Source organism: Scomber scombrus, chromosome 3, assembly GCF_963691925.1.
Source record: "Scomber scombrus chromosome 3, fScoSco1.1, whole genome shotgun sequence".
In the NCBI taxonomy this organism is placed as follows: domain Eukaryota; kingdom Metazoa; phylum Chordata; class Actinopteri; order Scombriformes; family Scombridae; genus Scomber; species Scomber scombrus.
The window spans coordinates 7614214-7641397 of NC_084972.1; the positions used below are offsets into that span (position 1 = coordinate 7614214).

The following is a 27184-nucleotide window of genomic DNA, read 5'->3' on the forward strand; positions in this document are numbered from 1 at the left end:
AGTAAACCATCACAGCGCACAAGCCTAGTCATCAATGCTACACCCAGTCTGCAGAAAGCATCAAGTCATAGTTAATTTGTTTGCTGTTGAATCTTTTAGCTTCGCATTCTTAATGCTCGAAGTAATTCACATGAAGAAAAGACCAAGTAGAGCGCTGTTACCTCTGCATCTATTACCTCCCAGGAATGTTTCTGAAGAATTTTATTGGTTAGTGTTGGAAACAGGACAGGCTAACAAATATTGTTTGAAAAGGTTACCTAAACAGTTAATCACAATGATTAATGGCGCTGTAGGCTCCTACATTGAGATCCTTCCTTCATAAGCTATGACAAGAGCCACCCACACATAAACTAGTGTGTAATTATAATAGCAAATCCATTGAATTTATGATTACATGTGAAAGCTACAGTGTAATATAATCTAAATAGCAGGTAACTTTGAAAAAAAACAACATATTTGTGGCTTCAGATTAAGTCGGTTTGGTTATTTTTACCTCCACAGCTCTCACAGAATCATTTGTTATTGCTTACTTAAAACACAGCGCACTGTGGTTCTGTATATTAATAAGGTTTCTGAGATAAATCAAAGATGAATCAATCACCAAACAAGACAAAAAAGGCAAGAGGCAAAAAAAAAAAAAATCCCCCACCTCCTTAAATCGATGTTGCTCAAACCCCAAAAGTGTTCTTGTTTTGACTAAGTGAAAAACCACACGCTGAAACACGAGCTCTGTTATACACTGGCTGGCAATCACCTCAGGAGATATTTTGCAAATAGTGAGTTCACATGTGCTGACTAAACAATATGTTCCTGAATGCTGAAATTAAAAGTAAATAACCAAACCCATATATAATAGACACACAGGAGGAGCACGGTGACTCAGGCGTGACTTACTGTAACTCCACTGCGCTTCGGGTGATAACCTCATTCACTCTAAATATGACTTATTCCAAGTATCAGAGGGAGTATCAGTAGGTTGCAGATGTTTAAAAGGTGAGTTCACTGTCATGTCACAACAGTGGAAACACACCTCATTTAAAGAGTCTTTTTTTTAGAAGGCAGTACCAACAGGAATTAAACATAGTAGTGTTAAAAGAATTAAACTATAACCCTAACCTAAAAAGAAGGGTACAAAATAATACAATATGCAGATGGAGTAACATTGACAAAATAAAATGAGGTGAAACACAGTTAAGAATGAGAATATATTATTATTACTTATACTCGATGACCTTTAGTTTTATTATCCTCAACTTAAAGAAAGAAACACCTGTTCCAAAAAGTTTTTCTTGTTTAAAAAAATTGAATAAATAAAAATAAAATAAATCAATGTTTTTTTCTTAATTGTTCTTTAACTACAACATCTAAGTTTTATTGTAGCTTGTAAAGCAAAATTGAAAAGTTGTGTGAGTTATTTTTTCAGATTAAAAGCTTTGTATCTCTTGATTCTAATAGGGGGGAGCACTGCAGAGATGTTAAAAAAGTTAAAAGAAAATCACACACAATGGTACTTTTGTGGATCTAAGAGGTATTTTGTTGCCGTGGCGATATTATATAGAGCAGCTGTTATTTATATAGGTCCCACACCTGTCCTGCTGTCTCTCTCTATCAGTAAACAATGATTTACTTTTACACACACACACACACACACACACACACACACACACACACACACACACACACACACACACACACACACACACACACACACACACACACACACACAGGGAAACAGGCTGTGTTTGTTTTCTCATGACAATGGTCCAGGTCACCAGTGTCTTCCAAGAAAAGGAATGAGTTTTGTTTTAACCTCCTCCTCCCTCTCCCTCTCTCTCCCTCTCTCTCTCTCTCTCTCTCTCTCTCTCTCTCTCTCTCTCTCTCTCTCTCCTCTCTCTCTCTCTCTCTCTCTCTCTCTCTCTCTCTCTCTCTCTCTCTCTCTCTCTCTCTCTCTCTCCCTCTCTCTCTCTCTCTCTCTCTCTCTCTCTCTCTCTCTCTCTCTCTCTCTCTCTCTCTCTCTCTCTCTCTCCCTCTCTCTCTCTCTCTCTCTCTCCTTCTTGGTGGTAGCAGTAAGACATTGGTTGGCATGCCGGTGCAGCTTATTCACTGGCTGTGTTAGTGTTTTGGAGGCTTTGTAATTGGAGCTGTGTCGTTATCTTTAGCTAGAGCGGAGCGCGGAGCAAAGCCGGGGCCAGACCAGACATTAACTCATACTTTCACTCTAACTCAAGCAGGAAATGGGAGTATTTTATAATGTCATCCACTCTGTCATGACACAGTTGCTCAGTACTCTCTGTAAACTATCACGGGGGACGCCAGTTCAAGGCTCAAGGATATTGATGTGTCTCTTTACGCATGAGGAGGGGTGGTAGGGGGGAAAAAAAGAAAGAAAGAAATCTATATAGTGTGTGTATCACATCGACACATATGTGTAATTATTTTACATGGCGCAGGCACAGAGGCAATGGATTAGAAAGACAGTGTGTGAGAGGAGAAGCTTGAACTGTGTGTCTGCTAAATTTATCATGAGGCCTTTGGGAGCGTTGAAATGAGAACAGTGGCCTATTACTGCTAAGAAGGTGTTTTATTGAGAATACGCCGACATACCACCCCAGGGAGAGTGCCGGTGGGGGGGTGTGGGATGGGGATGGGGGGGGGGGGGGGGGGGGGTAGAAGAGTGTGGCCGTAGCCTAAACCACTTTGTGTGTTTGTGCACGAGTGCAGTTGCGAGCACATGCCTTGCATGTCACTGTCTTTTTTTTCTTCTTCTTCTTTTTCTTTTTTGTACGAGCTGTCTCGAGTGTGTCAGATAGAAAATAAAAGGGCCTTTTCTCCTCATTTAATTATTCACTATATGTATTGGGATTGTCACTTTTGACACTTTGAGGTGTCCCAGTCAATAATTTATATAGGTCAGGGCAGCTTAGCAGAGCTCATTGTTAGTTATTAGCAGATGAGAGCGGTGGCTTGTTATGCAGGCGCTCTGTTTATTTTACCAGTGTGTTTGCGGACTGGAATGCATCCCATGAACATTCCTTCATCCTTGGCCAAGGGTTTATAGCTGTTGATATGAGCTGTGTTTTAGAGCTCTGTGTTGCAGCTCTGTGTTTATTGTCATGATAATTAACAAAGTGAGGTGTTAATCTCGCCTCTTTGCCTTCCCTCTAATTCTTTGTTAAATGGGTTGCACAACTTAGTGAACATGATTTTATTGTTATTACTAAAAGTAGGTCTCATTCTATTTTATTATGTTTTTGATGAGCTATAGAGTGACATATACTTTTGGTTAAATTAACATTAATAGTGGTAAAGGTTAAATTTGTGCAGTTAGAATACAAAAAAACAACCACTCACAGGAGCCACATGCTTTTCATCCTGCCTTCCATCTCTCCTGGTGAGTTCAGTAGGATCTCCAGTAGGTGGCAGGGTCCTGTTTTCCCCTCTCCTGTCTTTGCTCCTTACTGAGTGCACATGGGTGTTAAAGAGTGTGATGATATCATGACAGCTAATTGCTCTCATTGGGATGGAGTTGGATGGATTGCCTGGTAGCTGGTGTAATGTTAGCTATTAATATAAGTGGTTTTTAGCTCGTCTGAGGCCAAATTGTAGGATAAGTGTTTAAAAACTGTGGGGGGGGGGGGGGGGGAGAGAAAAGTTTACGCTGCTGCGGTTGATTTTTATGACCAAATTCGCTCTAACTCGCCTTATTGCAACCGGTTGCGTGCTGTGGCGCGAGCGTACACATTAACAGTAGAGGAGGGAAGGCAAAACAAACAGTTCTCATAACGTACATTACTCTGTCTAAAATAGAAATACATGTGGTAAACTCTCAGCTTGGGAAAACTGAAAAAAAGGGGAAGAGAAAAAAAAAATCTAAATAAGTACAAAGAGTCTGAATTGTTTGTGCGTTTGTTGTTTTCAGCATGTGAAATGAGTTGTGTCTTTGTTCCAGCACTGTAAACAATTCCATTTAGCAGAACAATAAAGAGGCTGATAGTGGGGGCAGTTTTCTTTCTTTCCGCTGGATAGCTGTGTTTACTTATCTGTTGTTTAATTAAAGGGCCTCTTTTCTTTAGGCTCCCATTGTTTCAATAGCACGGCCGGAGTCCCGGCAAGGGTCAAAGGGTTAACAGCCGTCAACTGTGTCTTTTTTTTCTCTCTCTCTCTCTCTCCCTCTCTCTCTCTCTTTTTTTTTATTTTTTTTTTTAAAGAGGCCCCCACACAAAGGCACGGGTTCACCTGCAGCTCAGCCTGCGGCTCCCTATTGTGTGGCCCCATTCTTGAATTGATTATGTTTAGAGGGCTGGTTGTGATTGGTGGAGAGGGCGTGGTTGATTGGATAGTTTTGTATCTTGTCAGCCAGGGAGCAACCTCGCGCGTGCAATCTGTCTGTATCCTGAGGAAGGTTGGAGACTCCACAGCACAGCACAGCACAGCACAGCAGAGATCGCTCTCAGCCTCCCTGCCTGCCAGCCAGAGTGCGTCTACCTCTCCCTCTCTCTCTCTCACACACACACACACACTCACTCGCTCTCTCCCCTCTCCCTCTCCCTCTCTCTCTCTCTCTCTCTCTCTCTCTCTCTCTCTCTCTCTCTCTCTCTCTCTCTCTCTCTCTCTCTCTCTCTCTCTCTTTCCCTTGCTGCTCTGCTCTCCGCTCTGCTTCACTCCACACCGCGTGGCCCGGCACTCTGTTTACCCTGCCAGCTAAATGGAGTTTGTCAGGTTTGTCAATATGATTGATTTCTGTGATTTTGCCAGCTTTCTCGTGCTTTAAAAAAAAACTTGACAATGTAATTTGACCAGGGAAAAGGAGGAAAAGGGAAGCTTATTGTCTGTCTGCCTAGCCTTTATGTACTATCATTGTAATTGGTTCATTTTTTCATGCAGTTTGTATGAGAGAGGGAGCAGTGATCTTTGCCGTTGAGACTCTGACAGTCTACAGGCTCATCTTGATAACAGTAACACAGGTGTCATGTGCAGTCAATTGACTATCATGTATGTTCTGTTTTTTGCATGTCAAAACAAGCCTGCATGCATTACAGCTTCTGTTTATCTGTGTGTTGTGCTGTTGATGCTCATCAGAAATGGGGGACAGAGTTTTTACTTTTTAGCCAACAGTTTCTTTTCTTTTTTTTTTGCTCTGCTTGTTTTGTCAGTCAGAGTTTTAGACATCTAACCATTTACAGTAATTTTTTTTTTTTTTTTTTCCTTGACTGACATTTTACTGTTTGTTTAGTTTTGTTTACTTTGCTGTTAGTGAGCTAACCAGTTAAGCAGGATATGTTTCGGTGCTCGCATGCTGTTTGAATTATGGAAAGTTCTAGGAAAAACAGAGGACAGGTTTGCTCTCTTTTTACATTGCTGTTTTCACTCTTGAGAAAATGATCCTCTTCTTGCTTTTAGTGTTGAGAATGTTGACACGGTAAGGCGTTTAAAATCCGCAGAGAGGCTTTTGTTTTTGTCTCACATGGAGGTTTTTTTCTTCTTCTTCTTCCTCTCTGGTTGTGTACTTTGTGATGGTTTTGTTCTCGTGTGTTAATGAGTGTTGGTCAGACCGTGCTTTGCTCTCAGGCTATGGCCTGGACTAATCCTCACTCTCCTTCATCGTGTGTCACAGTGAATTAAGACAGAGGCTGGCACAGCTCTATATTTGACACCGTCACCACAAACCACGTTGGAGACATGCTGTCACTCCAAATGTCATCGCTCGTATCCTCCTGAAAAAGTTTGTGGATGTTTTTTGTTGCTCGCCTTGTGTGTTTGTGTCTTGTGCTTGAAAGAGGAAAAAAGGGATTGCACAGTCCGAGCTTTTAGGAGGGAAAGTTGTGGTCATTTTCTTGCTTTTTTCTTTTTTTTTGCTTCTGTCAAGTTTGAGTCCCATTTGACAGCTTTGAGGTTTTCCAGAAGACAGCTATTGATTTTCTGTTGTTTTAATGATCTGAAGTATTTTTTTACTACAGTCATTTTCAACACTTATGTAGCTATTGAAAAGATTTGCATGTGCTTTGCTTTTTTTTTTTGTGAAGTATTGTTTTAATTTTTGTCTGAGCTCACCATTTACTCTAAACTTTTTCTGGGGTACAATTTCAGCACCTTGCATCAGTGCTACAAAAAAAGAAGGCGAGTGAGTTAAAGAAAAGGAGTAGATGGAGAGGAGAACAGTGGAGGAGAATATCAGATAGTTGAGGAGGAGGAGGAGAGTGAAGCCTAAACAGGGCAGCGTGCACCGTAATGCCGTGCAGCTGTGCCGAGACTCGCAGTTTGGGAGAGCTGGAGTGCGAGCTGATTGGGTTGACAGTTTGTAATCAAAGTTGATTTATTGTTCATTAGTAGTGCATTAGCCCTTTCAGGCAGGGGCGTTATTTGTGCAGTGGCCTGTCAAGGCGAGGGGCTGCCAGCACCTGTCATTTCTAAACCATGACATAGGCAACCAGATATTAGCTGTGTACCCGGAGAGGAGGGGGGCAACATGGGGTAGCCGCCAGAGCCCCACGGCTCGCTGGGATATCCTTTACAGAGGATGGTCTTTGCTTTGTACTGGAGCAAGCAGGCAAGACAGAAGAGGAGAGACGGGGGAATAGTTCAGCAGTGATATAGTGAGCCACCAGCTGCTCTCTGCTGTTATTTCTCGGCTTTTTCCTCACTAAAACATGTTTTTACTTGAAAAAAGACTTTGGTTCATTTTTGTTTAAGGGTCATTACTGCTCAGAGCGCGCGCTTCTCTGTTTCAGATAGGAAGATTAACTCTACACTTGAGATGCCATGTGTTTCAAAGGGCTGAGATGGTAGGATAATGATGAGATTACATGGTGTAGAGTGTTTTATGGCTGAAGGTCTTTTTCACCACTCTGTCATGACCTATATATTTTAAAACGTGCTTCTGTTGACGTGTTGCACCTGGGAAAATATAAGGCTGGGTCTTTTTCTGTTGTTTGTCGACACAAACAAGTGCAACTTCCCCCTGATTTTAAGTTACTGCTATAAACTCACTGCTGGCACTTCATATATTTTTACATATAATTTTATTAATTGGTTGTATAGTTATATGAGACATTAAGAGTGTCAAGAAGCAACGCAATTTGTGGCCCTCTTGTCTGCCGTCATGGAAACAAGGATTAGCTTTTGCGTTGCTGCTGTGCAAAGAATAGAAAACAATCTGCACAAGGATGTGTCAGCTATTGTCTTTTGACTACAGTTTCATTTGAAAGGGATTTTAGAAGCTGTGATCTTAATTAAATCTCAACTGACTCGAATAATGCGTCTGAAGATGTGCACCGTTGCATAACCGTTTGTAGGGCTGCAAAAACCATAGATCACGGATGTGCAGTTTACACACGACAGCGATCGTTAAAGACGCAGTGGGGAAAAGGTGAAAAAGCGTGAATGGTGTTGCGTTAGGGTAGTAGTTGTCACCCTGAGTTTGTACGCCGGGTTTCAGGTCTCTGATGCTGTGCGGTTGTGAAATTTGAACTTGGAGGTGTGGCTTGAAAGGTCAGAAAGAGTGACAGGACATTGAGTCACACATCAAATGTAAAGAAGCACTCAGGTGTTTTTTGTGAAGCAAATTTTTTTTAAATGTTTGGAGATGCTCATTTCCAAATAACTAAAAATATAACTGCATTAATAATTTATTTAAATTTTCTCATTTATATTATTCTTATTATATTTATTTGAAATAATATAGCAGGCTATTGACTAGAGGTTCAAATTCAAGCTACTTATTTTAAAATATATAACAGTGAGTTATCAGAGAAAGAGGGATGCTCTACTTACAGTGTCTCTCCATTGTCAGAGCTGCTGGTTACATGTGTGTGTGTGTGTGTTAGTAGTAGTGCTGGTGTAGGAGGGGGGGGGGGGGGGGGGGCAGGTCACCCCTCAGCAGTGGTCACCTGCAGTGGTGGGAAACGGCGTCCAGCGTGCAGCTCAGCTGTTATTGTTTGGGAGTGGGGGGGGGGAGAGCTCGCTCACTTCTCCGTGCAGTTTGTTTGTTTAAACCCAACACTGAGACCAGCTCGGCCCAAAAAGCCTGTTTGTTTGCAGTCGAAAAGTTAATTAAAATGCAATCTTAACTTTTGTTTTTACAGTTGCTGCAAATAATGTCACACTACCCCTTCTCACACACACACACACACACACACACACCCCTACAGCCAATACAGAGCATATAGTACATGGTAAATGGAAAGAAAATATGGCTGTGATTACCGTGTTTATCTGAGCTGTAAACATTTTTAAAACAGCCTGATTGTGCATGACGAGGACGGAATTATGGAGGGCTTAACACATGTAGGGATGAGTAGGTCTGCCCTCTGCTTTTTACATTTTATAGACTTACTGTAGAATCTATTAAGAACCAAAATGTCTACACAATTATGTTTTGTAATTTATATTTTTATTACTATGATGAAGATTATTATTATTATAATCATTATTATTATTATTACAGTTTTTATTAGGAGAAACTGTTATATTGTGACTATACTGCGTCTGATTTTTAATTTTTTTTTTTTCAAAGAGGGAAATAAAGGCTCTCCACCTCAGAGATTTCAATCAACCTGAATGGGTGATATGGAATTAGTCTTTCCAGTCTTGTCGACGACTAATTATGTTCACACATCACTTAAGTACAATAGCTCCCGTGAAATCCTCATTTGGAAGACATTTTCATGCAGGAGCTCACAGTCAGGAAGGGAAGTCGTTTCCTTGCGTCACTGCAGGCCAAGGTAAAACAACAGCATCAAACGGACTGGACTCAGTGATTTCTCTAGGGCTTGTTATTTCTTTTTTACTTCTCCATTCCATTTGATGCTCCTACAAAACAAGATGACCCCAGGGAGCACAAATGAAAATTTGATAATTCTCTTCTTTTTTTTTTTTTGGTCTTTTTCCCTCCTTTTTTTTCTTCAGTGAAAGAAAAGCTTCACCTTCGCGGCCGGTGTAACGTCTGTGCCGGGTTTCACTGACATTCACCTCCTTGTCCCTCATTTCTGTTGCTCTTAATTGCCTCAGTGCTGGGGTAAAGGGGGCTATCTCACAGCTTCTTTCACCACTACTCCTTTTCACCAGGCTTAGACCTCTCTGACTTGTGATACGAGAGGAGCATCTTCATTAACACAGAATCAGTGACTCACTAACGTTTTCAGATGTGTGGTTTATGTTCCCTCATTAGATTATCATATTTTGCGCTTTTTCTCTCAAATGGTGATTCACAAAGAGAAGTTACTGTGTAGTAGTTTGCCTTTAAAGATACATGTTTGCTCCAGTGTGTGTGTGTGTGTGTGTGTGTGCATACTGATACAGGGTCACAGAGAATTATGATATGAACAAAACTAACAATCTTTGACATAAAGGAATATTTAGACAGTGCTCGTCAATGTTTTAAAATGACAAAAAAAATGTAATATTTAAATGAAACATGTTAAATTTTATATGTAGATGTTTTGTCATGTACCACATATGTTTTATATTGACTATACAGTGCAAGTACACTTGCCTGCTCTTTGTGGTAAACATGTTTTTTCTCTTCTTATACAGTATATTATGGGCTGCACATGTGCATGTGTGTGCTTGTGACAGTTAACATGCCACAGTTTAGATTTGTACGTGTGTGTGTGTGTAAGTGTAGATGTGTGTGTGTTTGGTCAGCAGCAGGCCTGTGCTGGTACAGTATATTGCCTCCAGTCACTCTGCAGCTGTGTGAGAATGTTCCAGGTTTTTGAATGTTTATGTATGGGAGGCACCTGGAGAGCACCACATCTTTGTGAAATTCATAAACGTCAGCTATTTCTGGCATCCTCAGAATGTCCTCTTTTTTTACACCCTTATATTGGTAGAGTAGATTAGAGCTGGGCTCAGTGGATCCCTCCAGTTATTAGCCCAGTATGAGTCTCCGTTTAGACTATCTTTAGATGGTGATATATTTTTGTGGATCATCTGGAGTCATGATGTTATCCAACAGATAAGGGAGTGCACCATATGGGGGTGCTCTAAATGGCGACTGGCGTCCTGTGTTTGCGTTAAATGGGCATGATACAGCGGCCAGGGCAATATATTTCAGTTAAAGTGCTCCCTCCCGCCCTCCCTCTCAATAGGACCCAGTCTTAGGCAGATTTTCACTCCTTCAGCACAGGATTAAATGGTAGTAGTTACATTGATCAATAGGTTAAGAAGCATACAATCCCTCTTGCTGCTAATGACCTCAGTAGTAATGGGTAATAAAATGGGGGTCTGTAATAGTCTCTTGCTGGTGCTGTGCACAGAGGAAAGCTGCTCCAGCTGTAGTTACTGTGAGACACTCCTGACAACGCCAAGCATGATGAGATATACACCTAAGGTGTAAAGAATTAAGACAGTTAAATTGAAGGAAATCTCAGTGCAGTTTGTAAATGAAATTGGCAGCTATTGAGAGCTGGTTAAGTGGTGTAAAACCTCTGTGTTAATTTAGAGTTTAATCCCCCTTTTCTTCACATCAGACTCTATATAATGTGGCATGACAAAACGATAATACATTTGAAAATAAGGATAAATTTACAGCTTTGACACGGTAGTAAAAAATAGAGCATGACAAGTATGGAGTAGATTTTTAATGCATGTAGTTAAAGTAAAGCTTCAAAAAAGAAAGCAGAAAAAAAGAGGCATTATTATTTATGCTCGGTGTGCTGTGGGGGGGGGGGGTAAATGTCATGTTTAGACGAGAACTATAAAACACATCACGTATGGCGCTTGCATGTCAGTGAGACAGGGCTGCTTGGCTGACCTTCAAAATAGTTCATCAAAATTAGCGATGCCCAGAAAAAAAAAAAGAAGAAAAAAAAGGACTTCAGTGGATAATGACTGTGAAATTAGGAAATGGGAGGCCGGGGCTATGCAAATGACAGGACAAGTCATGTGCAAAAGTCAAGATGAACTGCATATTAAGACATAATACAGGGGGGAATTAATATTGCATTTTCCTCCTCGCGACCCTTACGCCTGGGCGCTGGAAATGAGAAATGTGAAGTGTGTGTTAGTCCTGGGTGGGGCTGAACCTCCTTCATTCTCCTGGGGCTCGCAGCAAACGCAGCCACGGCGTAGTCTGGCACTGCTCAATAAAGTTAACGGAGAGCATCAAAGCTGGTCCGTCCTGTTTGACATCGCTGCCCTTTCCTCTGCATTTGCAGTACAAGCTGTTCATTACGGCGCTGCTTTGTTTTGCATGGGGTGAAATGAATAAGGGCGATACGCACGCAGGGTGTGTGTGTGCCAAGAAAAGCCCCTTAGTTTTTAAACAGCTAAATCACATTCAGAAATACATGAAAAATTCAAAGGGGGGATGTCATTAGCTATAAGGTGGCCACACAATTTGGGTAACCTTGGCGAAGACAGACTGTCACCCGTTCTGTCTGCTCTATCAGCTGCTGACATCAGCCTGAGCGACAACGCACGCTCACACACACACACACACACACACACACACACACACACACACACACACACACTCTCAATGTATATCTGCATGTACACAAACAGGAAGGATCGCCAAAAACATGTTAACAAACGCGAAGGCGGCAGCGCTATCGAGTACATCTTAGTCGCTGTTTGTCACCCAGATGTCAGGGAAAGGAGCTTTTAATGGTATTGCACATCATAGCAGTGAGTGGCAGCATCCAGACACACTCCGAGTCCCCTACGCCGCCGGAGCAATTAAGGCACCCTGACAACTGTGGGGGCTCTTTCAGTGTCACAACAAATCACTTGTTTTGAGGAGTCATGCACTCACACCTTTCTGCTGGGAGTTAGTTAGAGGCCTGTGTGTGTTCTTCACCGTGGCTCCTCCTCCGGGCGCTCCATATCTTCACAATAATAGATCGCTGTTGACAGCGTCTCTAATGAAATGTTCTCACATGACATGTTGTGCGTGCGCGACGAGCCAACCGCAGCATTTTTTTTTTTTTAAGCAATCTCTCACGTCCTCAGGTATGGCATATTTTGCCATGTTGTATAAACGGTGAGCTCTGAGGATATCGCAGCAGATGCAGATCATACCCGGTGGTGTTGAGGGGGTTTCTTCTGCGTGAGGGGATGTTGATGCTGAAGGTTAGGGTGGGGGGGTGGGGGGGGGGTGGAGGTTGGGGTTAGATATGTTGGGGTTACTCCACAGACGTGATCCATGCCTTTAGCCCTCTACAGTCTGGTGTGGTGTCATATTGGTTAGAGGGGTCGGGAGGCAAAGTGTGGGCGCATTCTGATTGTAACACATGGAGATGACTCCAAGTCAAACGCAAAGGACCAGAACAAGCTGTTTGATTCATTTATTTATTCTTTATTTATTTATGTTTTCTTGAAATTGATTTAATAAAGCTTTATTAGACCATAGCAGTTGTGAATAAATTGACATTTTGCCCATTTCATGCTGAGAGGATTAGGGTTAGAGTTGCTGTGAAGAGGTGTAAGCATATGCAGAGAATGGATTGATTAGTTTCCTTTATTTATTCTGTACTGTACTTGAGGGACTGTTGGACAATGTTTTTAACAACTATCTGTTCATCTTGTGTGCTCGTGCAGGTTCCAGTGTCAGTGGCTATGATGACGCCCCAAGTGATAACTCCACAGCAGATGCAGCAAATCCTTCAACAGCAAGTCCTGAGCCCTCAGCAGCTCCAGGTTCTTCTCCAGCAGCAGCAGGCCCTCATGTTGCAACAGGTAATGTAAAAAACCAAAACTGGCATCATTAATCATTTTGTCAGACAAGGCATCATGTTTCAAATGGTGGATGTCTCATTTTAGAAAGAGAATCGTCTTATGTATAGGCAGCGTTTTCACAAAGCTAAAAATAAAAAAATTCACTTTGAAACCGCTATTCTCTCTTTTTCTACGCCTCAAAGACAACATTCCTCAAAGTATTGAAAATTCTCACAAAAACCCACTGCCAGGGTCTTTTTAATATATGACTGTCAGATTCAGATCTCACATGTCGCCTTTTGTCTTTTCTATAGCAGCAACTCCAAGAGTTTTACAAAAAGCAGCAGGAACAGCTCCATATCCAGCTCCTACAGCAGCAGCAGCAGCAGCAGCATCAACAGCAGCAGCAGCAACAGCAACAGCAGCAGCAGCAGCAGCATGCAGGCAGCAAGCAGAGTAAAGAGGTAGGCTGACATCACTCCCAACTGCCTGCCATTACCAAACCCTGTTGGCCAGACAGAGCATGGAAGGCATGTGCGCTCCCTCCCTCAACCCCATCTGCTTCCAGACTGTGGTTAAAGCTGAGAGGAGAGGGGGAGAATCAAGTGCACTCATGCTTCTGATTAGCATGTCAGACTCGCTGGATAAATGGTAACAACTGACTGAGATTTTTTTTTTTAAACCATCCCCACATTATATACATATATATATAGTATTTTGTCAGAGCTTGAGCCTATTTAGTCTATTGTTCTAGATATTTTTTTTAAATAAACAAGTGTCCTATGCAACAAAGGGATGACCGTTCCTGTGAGCCTTGTGTAGGACATAATGAAAGGCAGAAGGGAGAAAGGCAGGAACACGGTGCATATAAATCTGAGAGGCTTTTCTCGGTAATTAACATGGAAATGGCAGAGGAAGAGAAGGCATGTAATTGTGAGATATCAGTGCAGAGAGCGCTCCCAGCTTTGTTGCCTGTGTGTTGAGTTTTTTTTTTTTTTTTTTAGTTTTTTTTATTCCTCCCCATCTTCCTCGCTCCCTCTCCAGTACAGCAGGGCATGCTCATAGGCAGCAGCTTAATGTGTGTTAATGACTGGCGGATACAGGCATCACTGTGGACAAAGCAAATTATTATTGTGCGGTCAGAAGAAGTTCAAAGACGATCTGGGAATTTTTCTTTTTTGCTCTCGTCCCCATTGAGTTCCATGTTTGGAGACGAGAGGAAGCGTAGAAAATTAAGCCCAATGTTAAAAGCACACACACACACACACACACACACACTCACATACACACACATATCTATGCATGCTCACTCACACACACGCCCGTGTGCTGTCGAAGCTCCCAACTTCAAAGTCGTAGCTCCCTAATTAATGAACTGCGGGCTTCAGTTTGGACAAGTTGTGGCGTGATGCTCCCATAAATCAACATGACAGCAGAGCTCCTCGGCCTCAGATAGGGCCTGTCACCAAGTCGCATCTGATGTAAACACTTGAGGAGCAAGGGGAGAAAAGAAGGAGGGGTGAGGAGAGGGGTGGGGGATGGGGATGGGGGGGGGCAAGGAGGTGCAATTGATCAGTTGAATGGAGCATGAGAATAAAAGAAAAAACAACTTTTGAAGCATATTATGTATGATCACAGGAAATGGATGCAGCCTCGAGAGGTTCACCCCCTCTGCCGATGTTTTCTTTCTCTCCCCATCGCTCTCTCTCTTCTTTTTTTTTCAGTCGCATTTCGAGCAGCCATCAAAAGACAGAATAAGAATTACGCAGTGACTCCCCTGTGGCTGCCAGACAATAACCCCCTGTTGTTGCTTTGTGCCTCTTTTATTTTAAAGACATCAAAATTTAGTTTTTCAAAGATCTTTAACTTTATATTTGAAGCTTGACAATAAAGGCCTGCCAGTGCCACTCTTTATCATTTGTAAGGGACTGTATTTTTCTCTCCCTCGTGCCACTTCTTGTTAACCTCTTATTTGGTCTATTGGGTCCGGGGTTTTTAATGTGTCTGCATGCTGGGAGAGCACAGGAGCTCCTGTCAGCTGATGGGACCAGAAGAAGAAAAAAAAATGTGATGGGGGAGAGAGTTAAATTCATTTGCAATACTTGATTTTTCTTTCTTCCTTTTTTTTTAATTCTGAAAAGCCACCCTCTATTTATTTAGCGTTCTGATGAAAGACATTGTTCCTTGTGAACTCCCACCCCCGTACCACTATTATCTTTGTCTCAGACTGTCAGGGAGGAACTGGAGAAAAGAGAACCATTGAAGACATGAGTAACTTCTCTCACACTGATGGAGATGAAGAAGAGGAAGAAGAAGAAAAAAAGAACCAACCACCTTTCTTAAATAGGACAGATCAGAGAAGATCACAGGCCACCTGCATCCTAAATATCTCTGAAAACCTCTGTGAGATTTCTATCATGTCTCTCACTTCCCTCTCTGTTTCTCATTTCGGGTTGTATCACATGTGAGCCTTTGAACGAATGTGATTAATCTTCAATTATGAACCTCCACTACCACTGTCAAAGCGCCCTCTTCCCCTGATTGATCCAATGAGACTCCTTCTCGTAGACCAACGCTGCCCAGAGCCTGATTTTCAGTGCAGCCAGCGCAAGTAGGTTGTGGGGCAGGAGGAAGAGGAGGAGGAGGAAGGGAAAGAGAAGGCCAGTAGGCCCTTTTGACAAGGCGAGCGGGGTGGGTGGAGGGGACCCGTTTTATCTGGCTGTTTCAGTGGTTTCAGAGTCGCCAGCGAGTGACCTGACAGCCGCGTTGCAACAAGACCTTTTTTGTATGCACTCAATTGTGAGAAGTAAACAAAGTGGTGTATCCTGTGTTTGGTAACAGGGCGCGGTGCACAGCTTGGCAGCCACAGCACTGCTTTTAGTGCCCCCCTCCCCTCCTCCCACCCGCCTGACAACTGGCCTTGTGTACTCATAAACAGGCCTAGTATCCTGTCCAGTCTCAGGCGTGCTTATTTTGTCTTTATCTATTAGATTACGCATAAGATGTCCTGCTTCATCTTGTTTGTTGAAATTTTTTGGCCAGTTGAACCAGAGTTTGTTGAAAGCTGGGACTGATGAAAGGGTTAAAAGTCATCTCTGTCCTCTGTGCCCCTGTTATCTAAACAGCATCTCCCGTTTGTTTTGACTCATAGGAGATTGGGGATATTAGATAATTTCCTTCTATTTATTATTCTGACTTCTCCTTTCGCTTTTCTTCAGTGCTCTAATATCACACGTTTCACTCACCGTAGCCAACATTTTCACTGCTCGCCCCAACATCATTAAAGATGGACCAACGTTTCATTGAAATGTTCTCGATGAAACAGCCGTAGCACAGTTAGCAGTTATCGCTCAGGCGGTCTACGGTATGTGATTGAACACAGCTTGCTGTGCTGGTTGGGGGAAGAGTGTATCCCTGAGCCCAGCGCCATGCCTGGGAGAGTTGCGAGACTTGCAAGGGTGGTTATTAAGCACTTTGATTTAGTCACACGTTGTTTGCTGAATTATGAATGGCTGTAATTAAATTCCTGTGGCTCTTATTATGAATGATTAACTATGTTGTTTCATTGTTTGTCATTTGCCTCCCGACTCCTCGTTAATTAAGAGAGAGAGAGAGAGAGAGAGATGTATACTCTACCTGTCTTAAGTGGGCTCAGACGAACCCACACTAAAGGCAAAAATGTTATGGAAATTACACTTTACTATTGTGTGTGTGTTGGAATGCACAAAAATCTCTTACCTTTATTTTTTATGAATGAATTTAAAATGTTTTTCCTCAATGGCACCTATGAAATTTCTTCTTTACATGGCTATTATGATTCTATGTGTTTTTACTGATGGTATGCCTCTCTTTGTGTGTGTGTGCCATCAGCAGCAGGTGTCGGCACAGCAGTTGGCCTTCCAGCAGCAGCTCCTGCAGGTCCAGCAGGTCCAGCAGCAGCATCTGCTCAATCTTCAGAGGCAAGGACTGCTCACCATCCAGCCTGGACAGACGGGCCTGCCACTGCACTCCCTCACTCAGGGTCTGTACCTAATATCATCACACTGTACTGTATTACTAGCCTGCAGCTCTTTATTAAATCTCCTGTCAGTCCTCAACTGTGGGAGCATTTTGAGGAAACAAAACGCTGCAGAAAAACAATGTCTGGGGATGATCCTACACCTCTTTTCACATCCAACAATAACCATACATTATATGCAAGTGCAAAGGTTTGGCTCGCTATTGAGTGGATATTAAAGGTCCAGTGCATGACATTCAATCCCACTAGATGTCAACAAGCAACTATTTACTATGTAAAGATATAGTGGAGCAATGGCAACCTGAGCAGAGAATGAAGTCACACTACCTCTCGGTGTGTTGTAATCATAGACTGTAAGAAATATTTGACATAGCCACTCAATGGTGTGTGGACTCCCGTTTTGAAGCCTTGAGTCTACATTTTGATTGTCGACTTCTTAGACTTTTGGAGCCAGAAGTGACTATTTGGAAGGTGTAGATGACACCAGTGCTAGCTGCTAGCTTGGTTAGCACAGTGCAGTTTACAGTCTATGTTTAACTGTGAGGATGCTAATGCTTATTTTTGCTAGCGAAACTGGCTTGAAACCATTAAAACAAAATGTAAGCTACTTACTGGAAAAGCTACCAATGCTTTAGAGTGTGTTTTAGTTCAACCAAATACTCAACAACACTTTTATGCGACCAAAATGTTAAAATAACTTTCATGAACTCAACTTGCCTGTGACAGCTTAAGCTTCAATAAAGTTGAAAGGGGGTGAGTTATATAAAAATACAGCATACATATGTCATGAACCAGAAAATTAGCTCTAGAGGCCAAAACCATTTTTGTACCAGGCTGTAAACATGTATATTTCTGTTGTGAATATGTGCATTTTAACATAGGGCTCTATGGGTATTGACTCACTTTTGGAGCCAGCTTCAAATGGCCATTCGAGGAACTGCAGTTATCAGCACTTCCTTGTTGGCTTCATTTTTTAACCACGGATGTAGCCGCTTGGTTATAATCTGAGTTTTGTTTTGATAGCTGGTCCGGACGTACATGCATGTTAGTGCATGCAAGTCTTTGTGTATCTTCTGTGTTTTTAAAAACATTTGAGATGAGTAACAGGACATGCAGTAACAGACTCTTGAATCATATTTGATAAGCACTGCTTGGTTTGACAGTTTGTTCCAAGTTTCATGTTTCGTGAGGCGTCGTTTCAACGATCAACGGTTTTCCAACTTTATTGAGTAAACAACAAGCATATTTGTTTTGGTCTGAGACAGTGGTGCTATTGTGTGGCATGTAGTGTGGTTGAATGTTGTATATTGCACCTTTAACTTCTGGGTTATACAAGTACATCTGTTTATTGGTACATTACCTTGTTACATAGTTTGGTTTTTGGGGGTTTTCTTTGTTTTATTTTCAACTTGTTGTTTCAAAGACCTTTCATCATGGGAAAAAAAATGTTGTATTCAGACGGACCTATTTTTACTGATCTTGGCACAAATTATAGGCAGCCTCACTGTAACAATATTTGTTTTATGGGGCTTCTAAAACCTAAACTTGATATCATGTAGAGTAGTTGGTTATATCTATTTTAACTTTGCTGCTGGTGTTGGTATATACATCTATATCATATATCTGTATATTGAGAGTGCTTTGATCTGCTACTGTTATTCCCCTTCTACAATACCTGTACAAATTTGCTTAGTCAAAGTGAACAATGCACCGCCTAAGTCTGTAACCACATACTGTGCATGGTTTCATTGACTCCTGACACACCTACTGTAAATCCTCACTCAACAGCTGTCTAATTTTCTAAATGGTATATCATACTTCTCATACTTCAGTTGTTTCAGGTTTGGCACCTTTTGTTTATTATCATCCCAGACTCTAGAAGTAAAGTAGCCCTCTGTTTACAGGTGTAGACAAGAGTTAGATGTATATACTTTGTCCTTCAACTCCCTGTCCTTTGCCTGTGATTGGCATCCTGGTTGCTGTCTCCTTCAGCCTGGAGGAAGACTGGATCCATTGTTCGTAAACTCCCAGTGAACTTGTCATTGTGAAACTGCCTCTTACTTGATAGGGAGTCAATACTTGTTTGGCCAGGAAGTTTATTTCTTTATTTATTCTTTAATATTTTGTTAAGGAGTGGCCCCTTTTGACAAAGACGCCGTCATAAGGGTTTTAGAACATGACATCGACTATTCATTCCCAGCTAAGACAAACAGTTTTGAAATAACAAGATAAGGGCGATAAAAACGGGAGGGTTCGGGGGGTGCTTAGGTAATAGGCAAACACAAACACGGTTTGTACAGTGGTGTTATTGTTTGGACTGGGTATGGAATCACTCATCCGCTCGCAGACGATTGCCATGGGCACAGGCGTGGAGTGCTGCTGTGTTGTGAGTGTGCTTTGGTGAATTGCTGTGTCAGATGTCTGGCAAACACACACACACACACACCCCTTGAGTAAAGCATTATACGGGTGATATAGCTTGGTACTGTACTTTTGATAGATTTCACAACAGTCCCAGAACATCCTGTTTATATTGTGTCATCTTTAAATACTGACGCAGGGCATATTAACACATCTACAGAGTCGGTGTGCTGAATTTAGATTATTTTATTTTCAGGTTTTAACTATTAATGCTATTAATCGTATAAAAAGTGGTTTTAATTCGAAAATCCATGCAAACTCATTCCTATATGATTAGTTGTACAGTATAACAACCACACAAACATGAATAACTGCCTTTTTTGACAGTCAACTTGATATTATAGTCACATGGTAATATTTTATTTTACAAAAAGCCCCTAAATACAACTCATGTGCCAAACTCATGAACATGAGAAACTAATGATTCTCCTTTTTATAGTCATTTTTCACCCACACCACTGTATTTAGATCGAGTGAACTAAAAACTGAGAGGGCTCATTTCTCTAGAGTTTTGTTTGCATAAACATCAAGATGAGGAACTGAATCTCCTAATGTACAATTACTCAGTTTCAGTTCGTCAGGACAAGTCAAACCTGGTTAGTTTGCCCTTGCAATCTATCGATGTTTAAACTCAGTGCCTCCGACAGCTGTTACAACACTTAGGCTAGTGCTTCAGGCCCCTAGTTTGTCTTCCTATTCTACACATTTTCTGCTTGACTGTTTGAAGTTATTGATGACCTTTCTGTTTTCCACATCACTAAACTCTTTCATGCATCAGCGGGCCAGGCCTATGGTGCTCAGATCTAATCTACAATATTCAGCTAGCAGTTAGCGCTGCATCGGAAGTGATGAGTTGATCCGCTCTATTTGGGTCCCGTGATTATGGATTCAAACTCGGGGGCAGTAAATTGGCATGACTTCTTAATGAATAATTTTTATTTCTTTTCATTTCAAAAAAATAGATATCAGTATTCTTTTAAAAGGCCACTGTTATCACATGAAATCCAGTGTATTATTTTTTTCTTCTTGTGCTGAAACAATGAAAAGGTTTTCACATAATAGGTCACTGGAACTAACTGTAATTAAAGAAAAGAAGGTGCAATCTGCAGCTTTGTCTTGGGTGCTATAAAGCAGTTTACAGCTCATTTTTTTCTATCTGTCCCCCGCTTAGTTACATTGTCGGCTGAGACGGATTACAGCAATTTTTCTGCCAAAACGATGGACTGAAGGAATGCATTTGAATTAGCTTTTCAAAAAAAGGAAAAAAAATGATAGCACTAATTAAGTATAAACTTGTAGATAACAGTTTTGAGTGAAAAACAATTGCTCATTTTATCTAGAGTATAATTTGTTTCTCTTGTCGTAAATTCTTTTGACATTAATGTTCAAAGTCTTGGAAGCGGCCAGACGGTATCTGTTATGAATTACAACAATGTGTTTGGGAGGATATAACTCTCATAAATATAAATTTGATCCAAACGCCCCCCCCCCCCCCCCCCCCTCCCCCTTTTCTCCCTCCTCACAAAAAGCCTGTCCTCTTGACCTGATAAGTGAGTCAGTGGCTGTTCAGACTCACATTGCAGTGTTGTGTGTGTGTATCTATGTGTGTCACTGAGGTGGACAATGTGTGCACATCCTGGCTAAAATCCCCCCCCACACACACACATGCAAACACACACACTCTTTGAGGTTGCTCTGCGAGAGAGTGAGTCCTTATAGCCGCACAACATCATTTAAGCTGTCTCGGAGAGACCAGTGGGACAGTGACAAGACAAATTTGTCCGTAATATGAAAGCAAAGAATGTGGCGAGCCATGAAGTGCTCACAGAACAGCAGCACATCAGGGACAGCGGTGGGTAATGCGGCTGACCTGTCAGTGATTGATACGTCCAGCAGTGGGCTACTGGTAATAGTTCCTGCAGCATTAGGACAGGACATATTTCAGGCCTAAGGGGTGCATATCAGCAGGCCAGTGATTACGGCAACATAAACAGGGGTGCAGTAAAGGTCCCAGCCTGACGGAACAATAAACTAATAGCGATGTCACTGTCCCCCCATGGCACCAGCACTGTGTGTGTGAGAAGTAACAGCTCGGTTTAAATAGCCCGGAGCACTGGGGGCCATTTTTTATTTGGGGGGGATGATGGCCTGCAACTGATGTCATTATGAACCTTAAATCAACTTTCTGCTTGCTTGAACATGGTCACCTGGGTACAGGGGGACAAGGACAGGAAAAGGTTGAAGAGCTCGGCCTGTCTCGGTGCCAGAGCTACCTGCGGAGGTAAAATTGAGTTGGGAGGCCGGTGATCAATCAAGTGTCCCAACAACATACATTTTTTAAAGTGCTTGTCTGTATTTCCCAGTCGTAATGAGCGGAAGAGTTGTGTTGAAAAATGGAAAGAGGGAAAGATAAACCAATCCGGCATTTAAAGGATGGACAAACCGGGGAGGGGGGGGATCCAAGAAGGAGGATTTACAGATCAATGTCATTACATGTCCCGCTGTAATCAGATGGAGACCTCTCCAGAAGAAGCCCAATGCGGTTTTGTCCAAACACCAAATATAATACCCTGTGAGACATTTGTGTAATGGTATTTTATTGTCATTTATGTGGAATCATGAACCATAGCTGTTGTTGGGGGGTTTGAACAGGGTTAGGGTTAGATAGAAAGAAGCGTAAGGCGAACAAGATAGCAATAAAACTACAGACTAGATCCAGAAAGAGACAGCTCGGTCCCACTCCGTTACCTCTCTCATCAGACCGCTCTATCCGTTGCGGTTTCATCTGAGTAAACAGTGGTGTCGGGGTCACCAGGACTGCTGGGTAATTGAGCCAGTGTGGGCCGCCCTGTCAAGCACATCGGCTAAAAATACATCGCCCACTGTCACCGGGCACCAAGTGGGGGAAAAAAATGATTGTTCCCGCTGTCGGAGCGCAGGACACTCGCATCACCAGTGACCTTCCCCTTCTAAGCCCAGCCATCACCGAAGAAGAAAGGGAAAAAAAGAAACAAGAAAATAAAAGTTTTCCCACCAAAGTGTCCGTTATAGTATCAAAAACAACAATGGATCCTTTGATAACGCAACTGGAAATCGGCGAGTGGCGGATTTGCATGCTGTAACACAAGCCCCCGTGATATTAAACATGTTTAGCCTGTCATGGACGTGCACTTCGATTAGGGCACATCAAGGCATTGAAGAGAATAAGGGAGAATACAGGCAGGCAGAATAGAGCGAGCATGTTTAAATATTCGAATGAGGAAAGACGCTCCTTGGAACGTGGAAAGGTTATTGATTTGTCCTGCAATCATTTCCTGCTCTTTGATATGCAAACGATCTAGTGTGAATTTACAGCAATCCTATCAGACTCATTTCACAGTTCTTAGCCCCTACGTCTCTCTGGAGTCCTTCGCCTCATTAGGCCAATGTTCTCCATTACCAGCATAATTAAAATCTTTAGTAGCTTATCAAATTAAAAATATTTTTTGCTGATCGTATTGAGATCTTCACCTAACAGTTATTTTCCACAACAGGAATAAATTAAGACTAAGCATTTTGCACACAATGTGTTACAATCTGGTGCTTGAAAGGGAGCACTTCTGGTATCTATAGAGCTGGTGATGAGAAACGGGGAGGGGAGGGGAGAAGGGGGGGTCCAGAGAATATAAACCCTAGTAGATAAGCATGTGCAAATCATCTTTCATTTGCCAGCGCTCATTTTGAGAATGGATTTAATTAATTGTAATGTTAAACGAGTGGTCTTGCCCATTTGCTCTGTGGTTAAATTCACCACATATCCAAGGGGCTTCTTTCAGCATGCTTATAACATGTGGCTTAGTTAACACACATTTGAATAGTCATACAAATCCACACCCATCCCACACCCCTCCCACCCCCCCACCCCCCCATTAGATCTCTCAGTAGGCTATTAAAATATGGCTCAACCAGATGCCGTCTGTTGTGAACTGAAAATACAAACAGCCAAAGATACAGCGTTCAACAAGGCTTAATCTTATTTTACATATCAGCTTTATCCTCATTTGTGTCAAATGAAAGCAGACTGTAACACAGTAACACACACACTATGGATGGACACACACACACACACACATATATATATATATATATATATATATATATATTGCGTGCCAACAAAAGGCTCTCTTCTCACAGACATGGATAGTAAGGATGCACAAACACAGCATTATCCTCCTTCATCCCGACTCTGGCCCTGGGTGTCGGGATCGCTGTCACTCACAGGCAGAGGGGAGAGAAAAAAAAACACACACACACACACACACACTCTCTCTCAAGCTCCGTAGATGTGTTTCCAGCATGCCGAAAAATGTCTTCTGTCTTCAAGGGATTTCTTCTTTTTTTTCAAAGGGTTGTGTGAGCTGCAATGTGCTTGACTTGTTAAATGAGGTTTAAGTCTTCTGTGTCAATTGGAGGCGGTGCAGAGCTTTAAGTATTTTGCACATTAATGCTCTTTTGAGAATATTACCCCAGGGTCCTGTTTCTCAAGGAAGGCAGGGGTGGGATGTTTTCTAGTGTCGCTATTGTAAACTTTTTCTTTTTTTTTTGTTGCTGCGTGTGTTCTGCACATGTCTGTTGTTGAGAGGGAAAACGATGGTGATTATTCCGATTTCATGCCTTGTCTGGATGTTAATTATTTACTCTGGGCATGAAATTTGCGTGAATGCCAGGGATTTGTGTATACAAACACGCTTCAGATCAACGGGAAAAAAACGGGAGGGAGAGAAGGAGGGTGGGAGGAGGAGGAGGAGAGGGGGATGCTAGAGCTCTCAGTGCATTACCCTGTAGTGGAATATTTTCTAATTAATACGCGGCTTTGTTTACAGACACTTTCATTTAATTAAGTAATGAAGAAGAGAGTTGGATTAGTTGTTAATTGATTTAATTATCCAATTTGTTTGTCTCAGGCATGATTCCAGCAGAGCTGCAGCAACTGTGGAAGGAAGTGACAAACGCAAGCGTGAAGGAGGAGCACATCAACAGCAGCAGCAACAACGGCCACCGGGGCCTCGACCTGTCCTCCCCGGCGCCGCCAAAGAACACACTCCTCAACCAGCACGCCTCCACCAACGGGCAATACATGAGTCACAAGAGAGAAGTGTGAGTACCTCCCTCTTGCAAAAAGCCTTCTATATGATTCAGACGTCCTTTTCTTTTCTTTTTTAGTTGAATGCGTGTCACATCTTTTGCATGTTCTCACAATGCTAAAAGCTGCAAATCAGCTCGCAGCTTCATGCAACACGAGATGTACCTTCCACCGACTGTTAATTAGATGTGAAACTGTCATCTTTGTCTTAAGCAAACAGAAAGCCTGCGCTGTGTATATTCCCATTTTAAAAGAGCAATTTCTCACAGGGCCCCAGTTGATGGACATTTCCCCACAGGGTTTGCTCAGAGATTGCTATTAATTTATAATTTGTAAGTATTATTTTCATTAAGTCCAACACACTTTTTCTATAATGCATCTGGGGATTTTTTAACACTAACACCTGGAAGGAATACAGGGATTTGGAGATATGCGCACGCAGTCGATGTGGGATCTCCATACTGTTAATGAGAGGGTCAATGTGCTGTTATTTCAGTTGCATATAAGAAAAGCTGTGGCTTCAATTGCAGGTCCATGAGAACATTTAGGTTACTGGTGTCTTCTCGTAAAAGGGGGAAAAAAAGACTTTTTGACGTGTCTAATCACCTGTCAGTTCCAAATGTAACGAGAACAACAAGCCTTTATATGCTAGAAAAAACAAACACTGGGTGTATCATATTTTCAAAACTGGAATGAATCATCAGTGAAAGGCATTTGCTCTCTGAGATATGTGTGTGAGCGTGCATGTGTGTGTGTGCGTGTCTTTAAGGAAGGAATTAATTTGGCATCTTACACATTTGCTTGTTTTCTTGCACCAAAGCCTGATCTTTGAACTGCTAGAGAGGAGCCTCCAGGCACCATGAGCTCACTGCGTAACATCTGACTTGTGTTTCAGTGATCAAAACCCATGCGTCATTATGAAAGCAACGCGGATGAAAACATGTTTAGCACAGTAAACCAGCGGGCCTTTGGAGGTGAAGAGGGGCTGGGGGTAGGGGAGGAAGGGTAGGGCACAGGGGGGTTGTAGAGAGTGACACAGAGAGTATGATTTACTCGTGTCAAGATACAAAAGGAAAGCCGCTATTTCTTTTCAAGTAGCGCTATCGGTTTTTAAATAGATTCACACCGTATTACCTGTACAGACTTATCCTCTTTAATGTGTTTCAAAGTTATCTACTAGCACAGACATGCACGCAGAGGCTAGACACACTGGAGAAGGAATAAAAAAAAAAAAAGGGCGTTAGTTGCTCCCAAGTTGACAGTATCCACACAAGGATTCCAGTGCTTCATCCACTGTCTGGCTGAATGTCTGGGTTTTTTTTATTTTATTTTGGTGTGTAGTTAAAGACAAATCTTAGGGGGAGGATATTGACTCGCTCACTCCATCACACATTTGTCGCAAGCGAGCAAACAAGGTGAGCACCGGTGGCATGAAAAGGCAAGAGCCTGCCTTCAGCTGAGGGCTCCATGAAACATTGGAGAAGACATAACGCAAGAGCTGGCAGCCCCCTCTGCCCGTCTGCGCTTGACTGTCAGAGATTAAAGAAGATGTCAACAGCAGTTTAACACAAGCTTAAGTGAAGAAGGCAGTCTCCGTCTGAATATTCTCGCATTATCTTAGATCTGTCAGTAAAAAAAGAAAAAAAAAACTCCAAGAGCAGGTGATTCTCATCCAAGCCCCATCTGCTCTGAGAAAGTCGCGGATTACCTACGCTGAGTTTTCAAACGCTACCGCGACCGCTAAGAATAGATGACTGATACAAAGCGAACACAAAACATTCCCCTCATTAAACTGCCGAATGATGCTAATTTAGATCCAAGCTAACCAATAAGCCTTTTCCTTGCGTTTTGTTAGGAAACGTTTAAAAACTATCGCGCAACTATCAGAAGCAGTTATTCCCCGTCTTCTTTTTGATGATGCAGACTCAATTCTAATCAGAGCGGCACGAGAAGAGAAATGAAATATTATTAAGTATGATTATTCTAAGCAAGGCTCTGAGAAAACGTCTGTGTTATAATCCAGGGATTTGAATAATCAGGTTGAAGATAATGGGCTGGGCCGGCCCGGGCGTAAATAGAGAGCATCTACTCCTCCTCCCCAGCGCTGAACTTAATGAACTTTTAATTGATGCGGTTTTGCAAGTCCTTTTGTCATGCAACAGAAACAAGCCTCTCTGCTGATGGGCCTGTTTTCCCGACTGGCTTCAGATTGGTTTACAGCAGGCCCTAAGTACCATGTAGTTAGTTTCATGTGTCATATAAAATCTGCCCAGGCACAACGACGCCTGCAACTAAAACCTTAAGTGCATCCACAGTAATCACTCACCGGCTTTGCACTTCCGTCTTAAAGGAAGGAGGAGAAATTCAATCACTGCCGGCTTGACACACCAAAGACGAGGCACATGTTCCTGCTTTTAGTTGTCTCAGTGAACACTCACTGGCAAAGCGAGCTGGGATTTCTGTTTGTCTGAATAACATCCACCGATATGACCAGAGCCTTAGTCACTCAATCTGTCAGTCCGCATCGTTTCCCAGCCAGAGAACTGTGATGCATAGATAGAGATATACCCCTGTGAGCCAGGTCATCTTTATTCAATGATTTGCTTATTTAAATGAAATGTGCCTGATCTGTATCTGACACAAATTCCCAATACAGTGCTGCATCAGCTTTGCAACAGGCAGGGAGGGAGGGAAGGAGAGGGGGGGGGGGGGGGGGGGGGCATCCTCACAAAGCGCTTGGCCCACTTTACTTCCCAACAACCATCAGTAACCAGTGCTCGGGGACTGTAACATAGCAATCTGTTAAGGAGATAAATAATCAGATTTGGCACAGCGCTCCCATCTCTCTCGCCTTTGATTTGTCTTACACTAGAAGAAAATGATAATTAAATCATTTAGGGTAAACCAGGCAGTTGCACAGAGAAGACAGAAAGAGAGTGTAAGGCCCAAGAGTTAGAGAGGAGTGT

General features: G+C 42.3%; 1 protein-coding gene across 3 annotated transcripts in view; it reads left to right on the top strand.

The window, feature by feature from the left end:
* The window catches only part of foxp1b (forkhead box P1b), a 157740-nt gene that overhangs the window by 113975 nt on the left and 16581 nt on the right, over positions 1-27184 (top strand). For 2 of the 3 annotated variants that reach the window (XM_062416034.1, XM_062416035.1), the window contains exons 8-11: positions 12541-12678; positions 12972-13121; positions 16528-16678; positions 24040-24232. In XM_062416034.1, the coding sequence (XP_062272018.1) occupies positions 12541-12678; positions 12972-13121; positions 16528-16678; positions 24040-24232 (632 nt within the window). The remainder of the gene's footprint in view (positions 1-12540; positions 12679-12971; positions 13122-16527; positions 16679-24039; positions 24233-27184) is intronic. The other variant, XM_062416036.1, reaches the window with a different exon arrangement.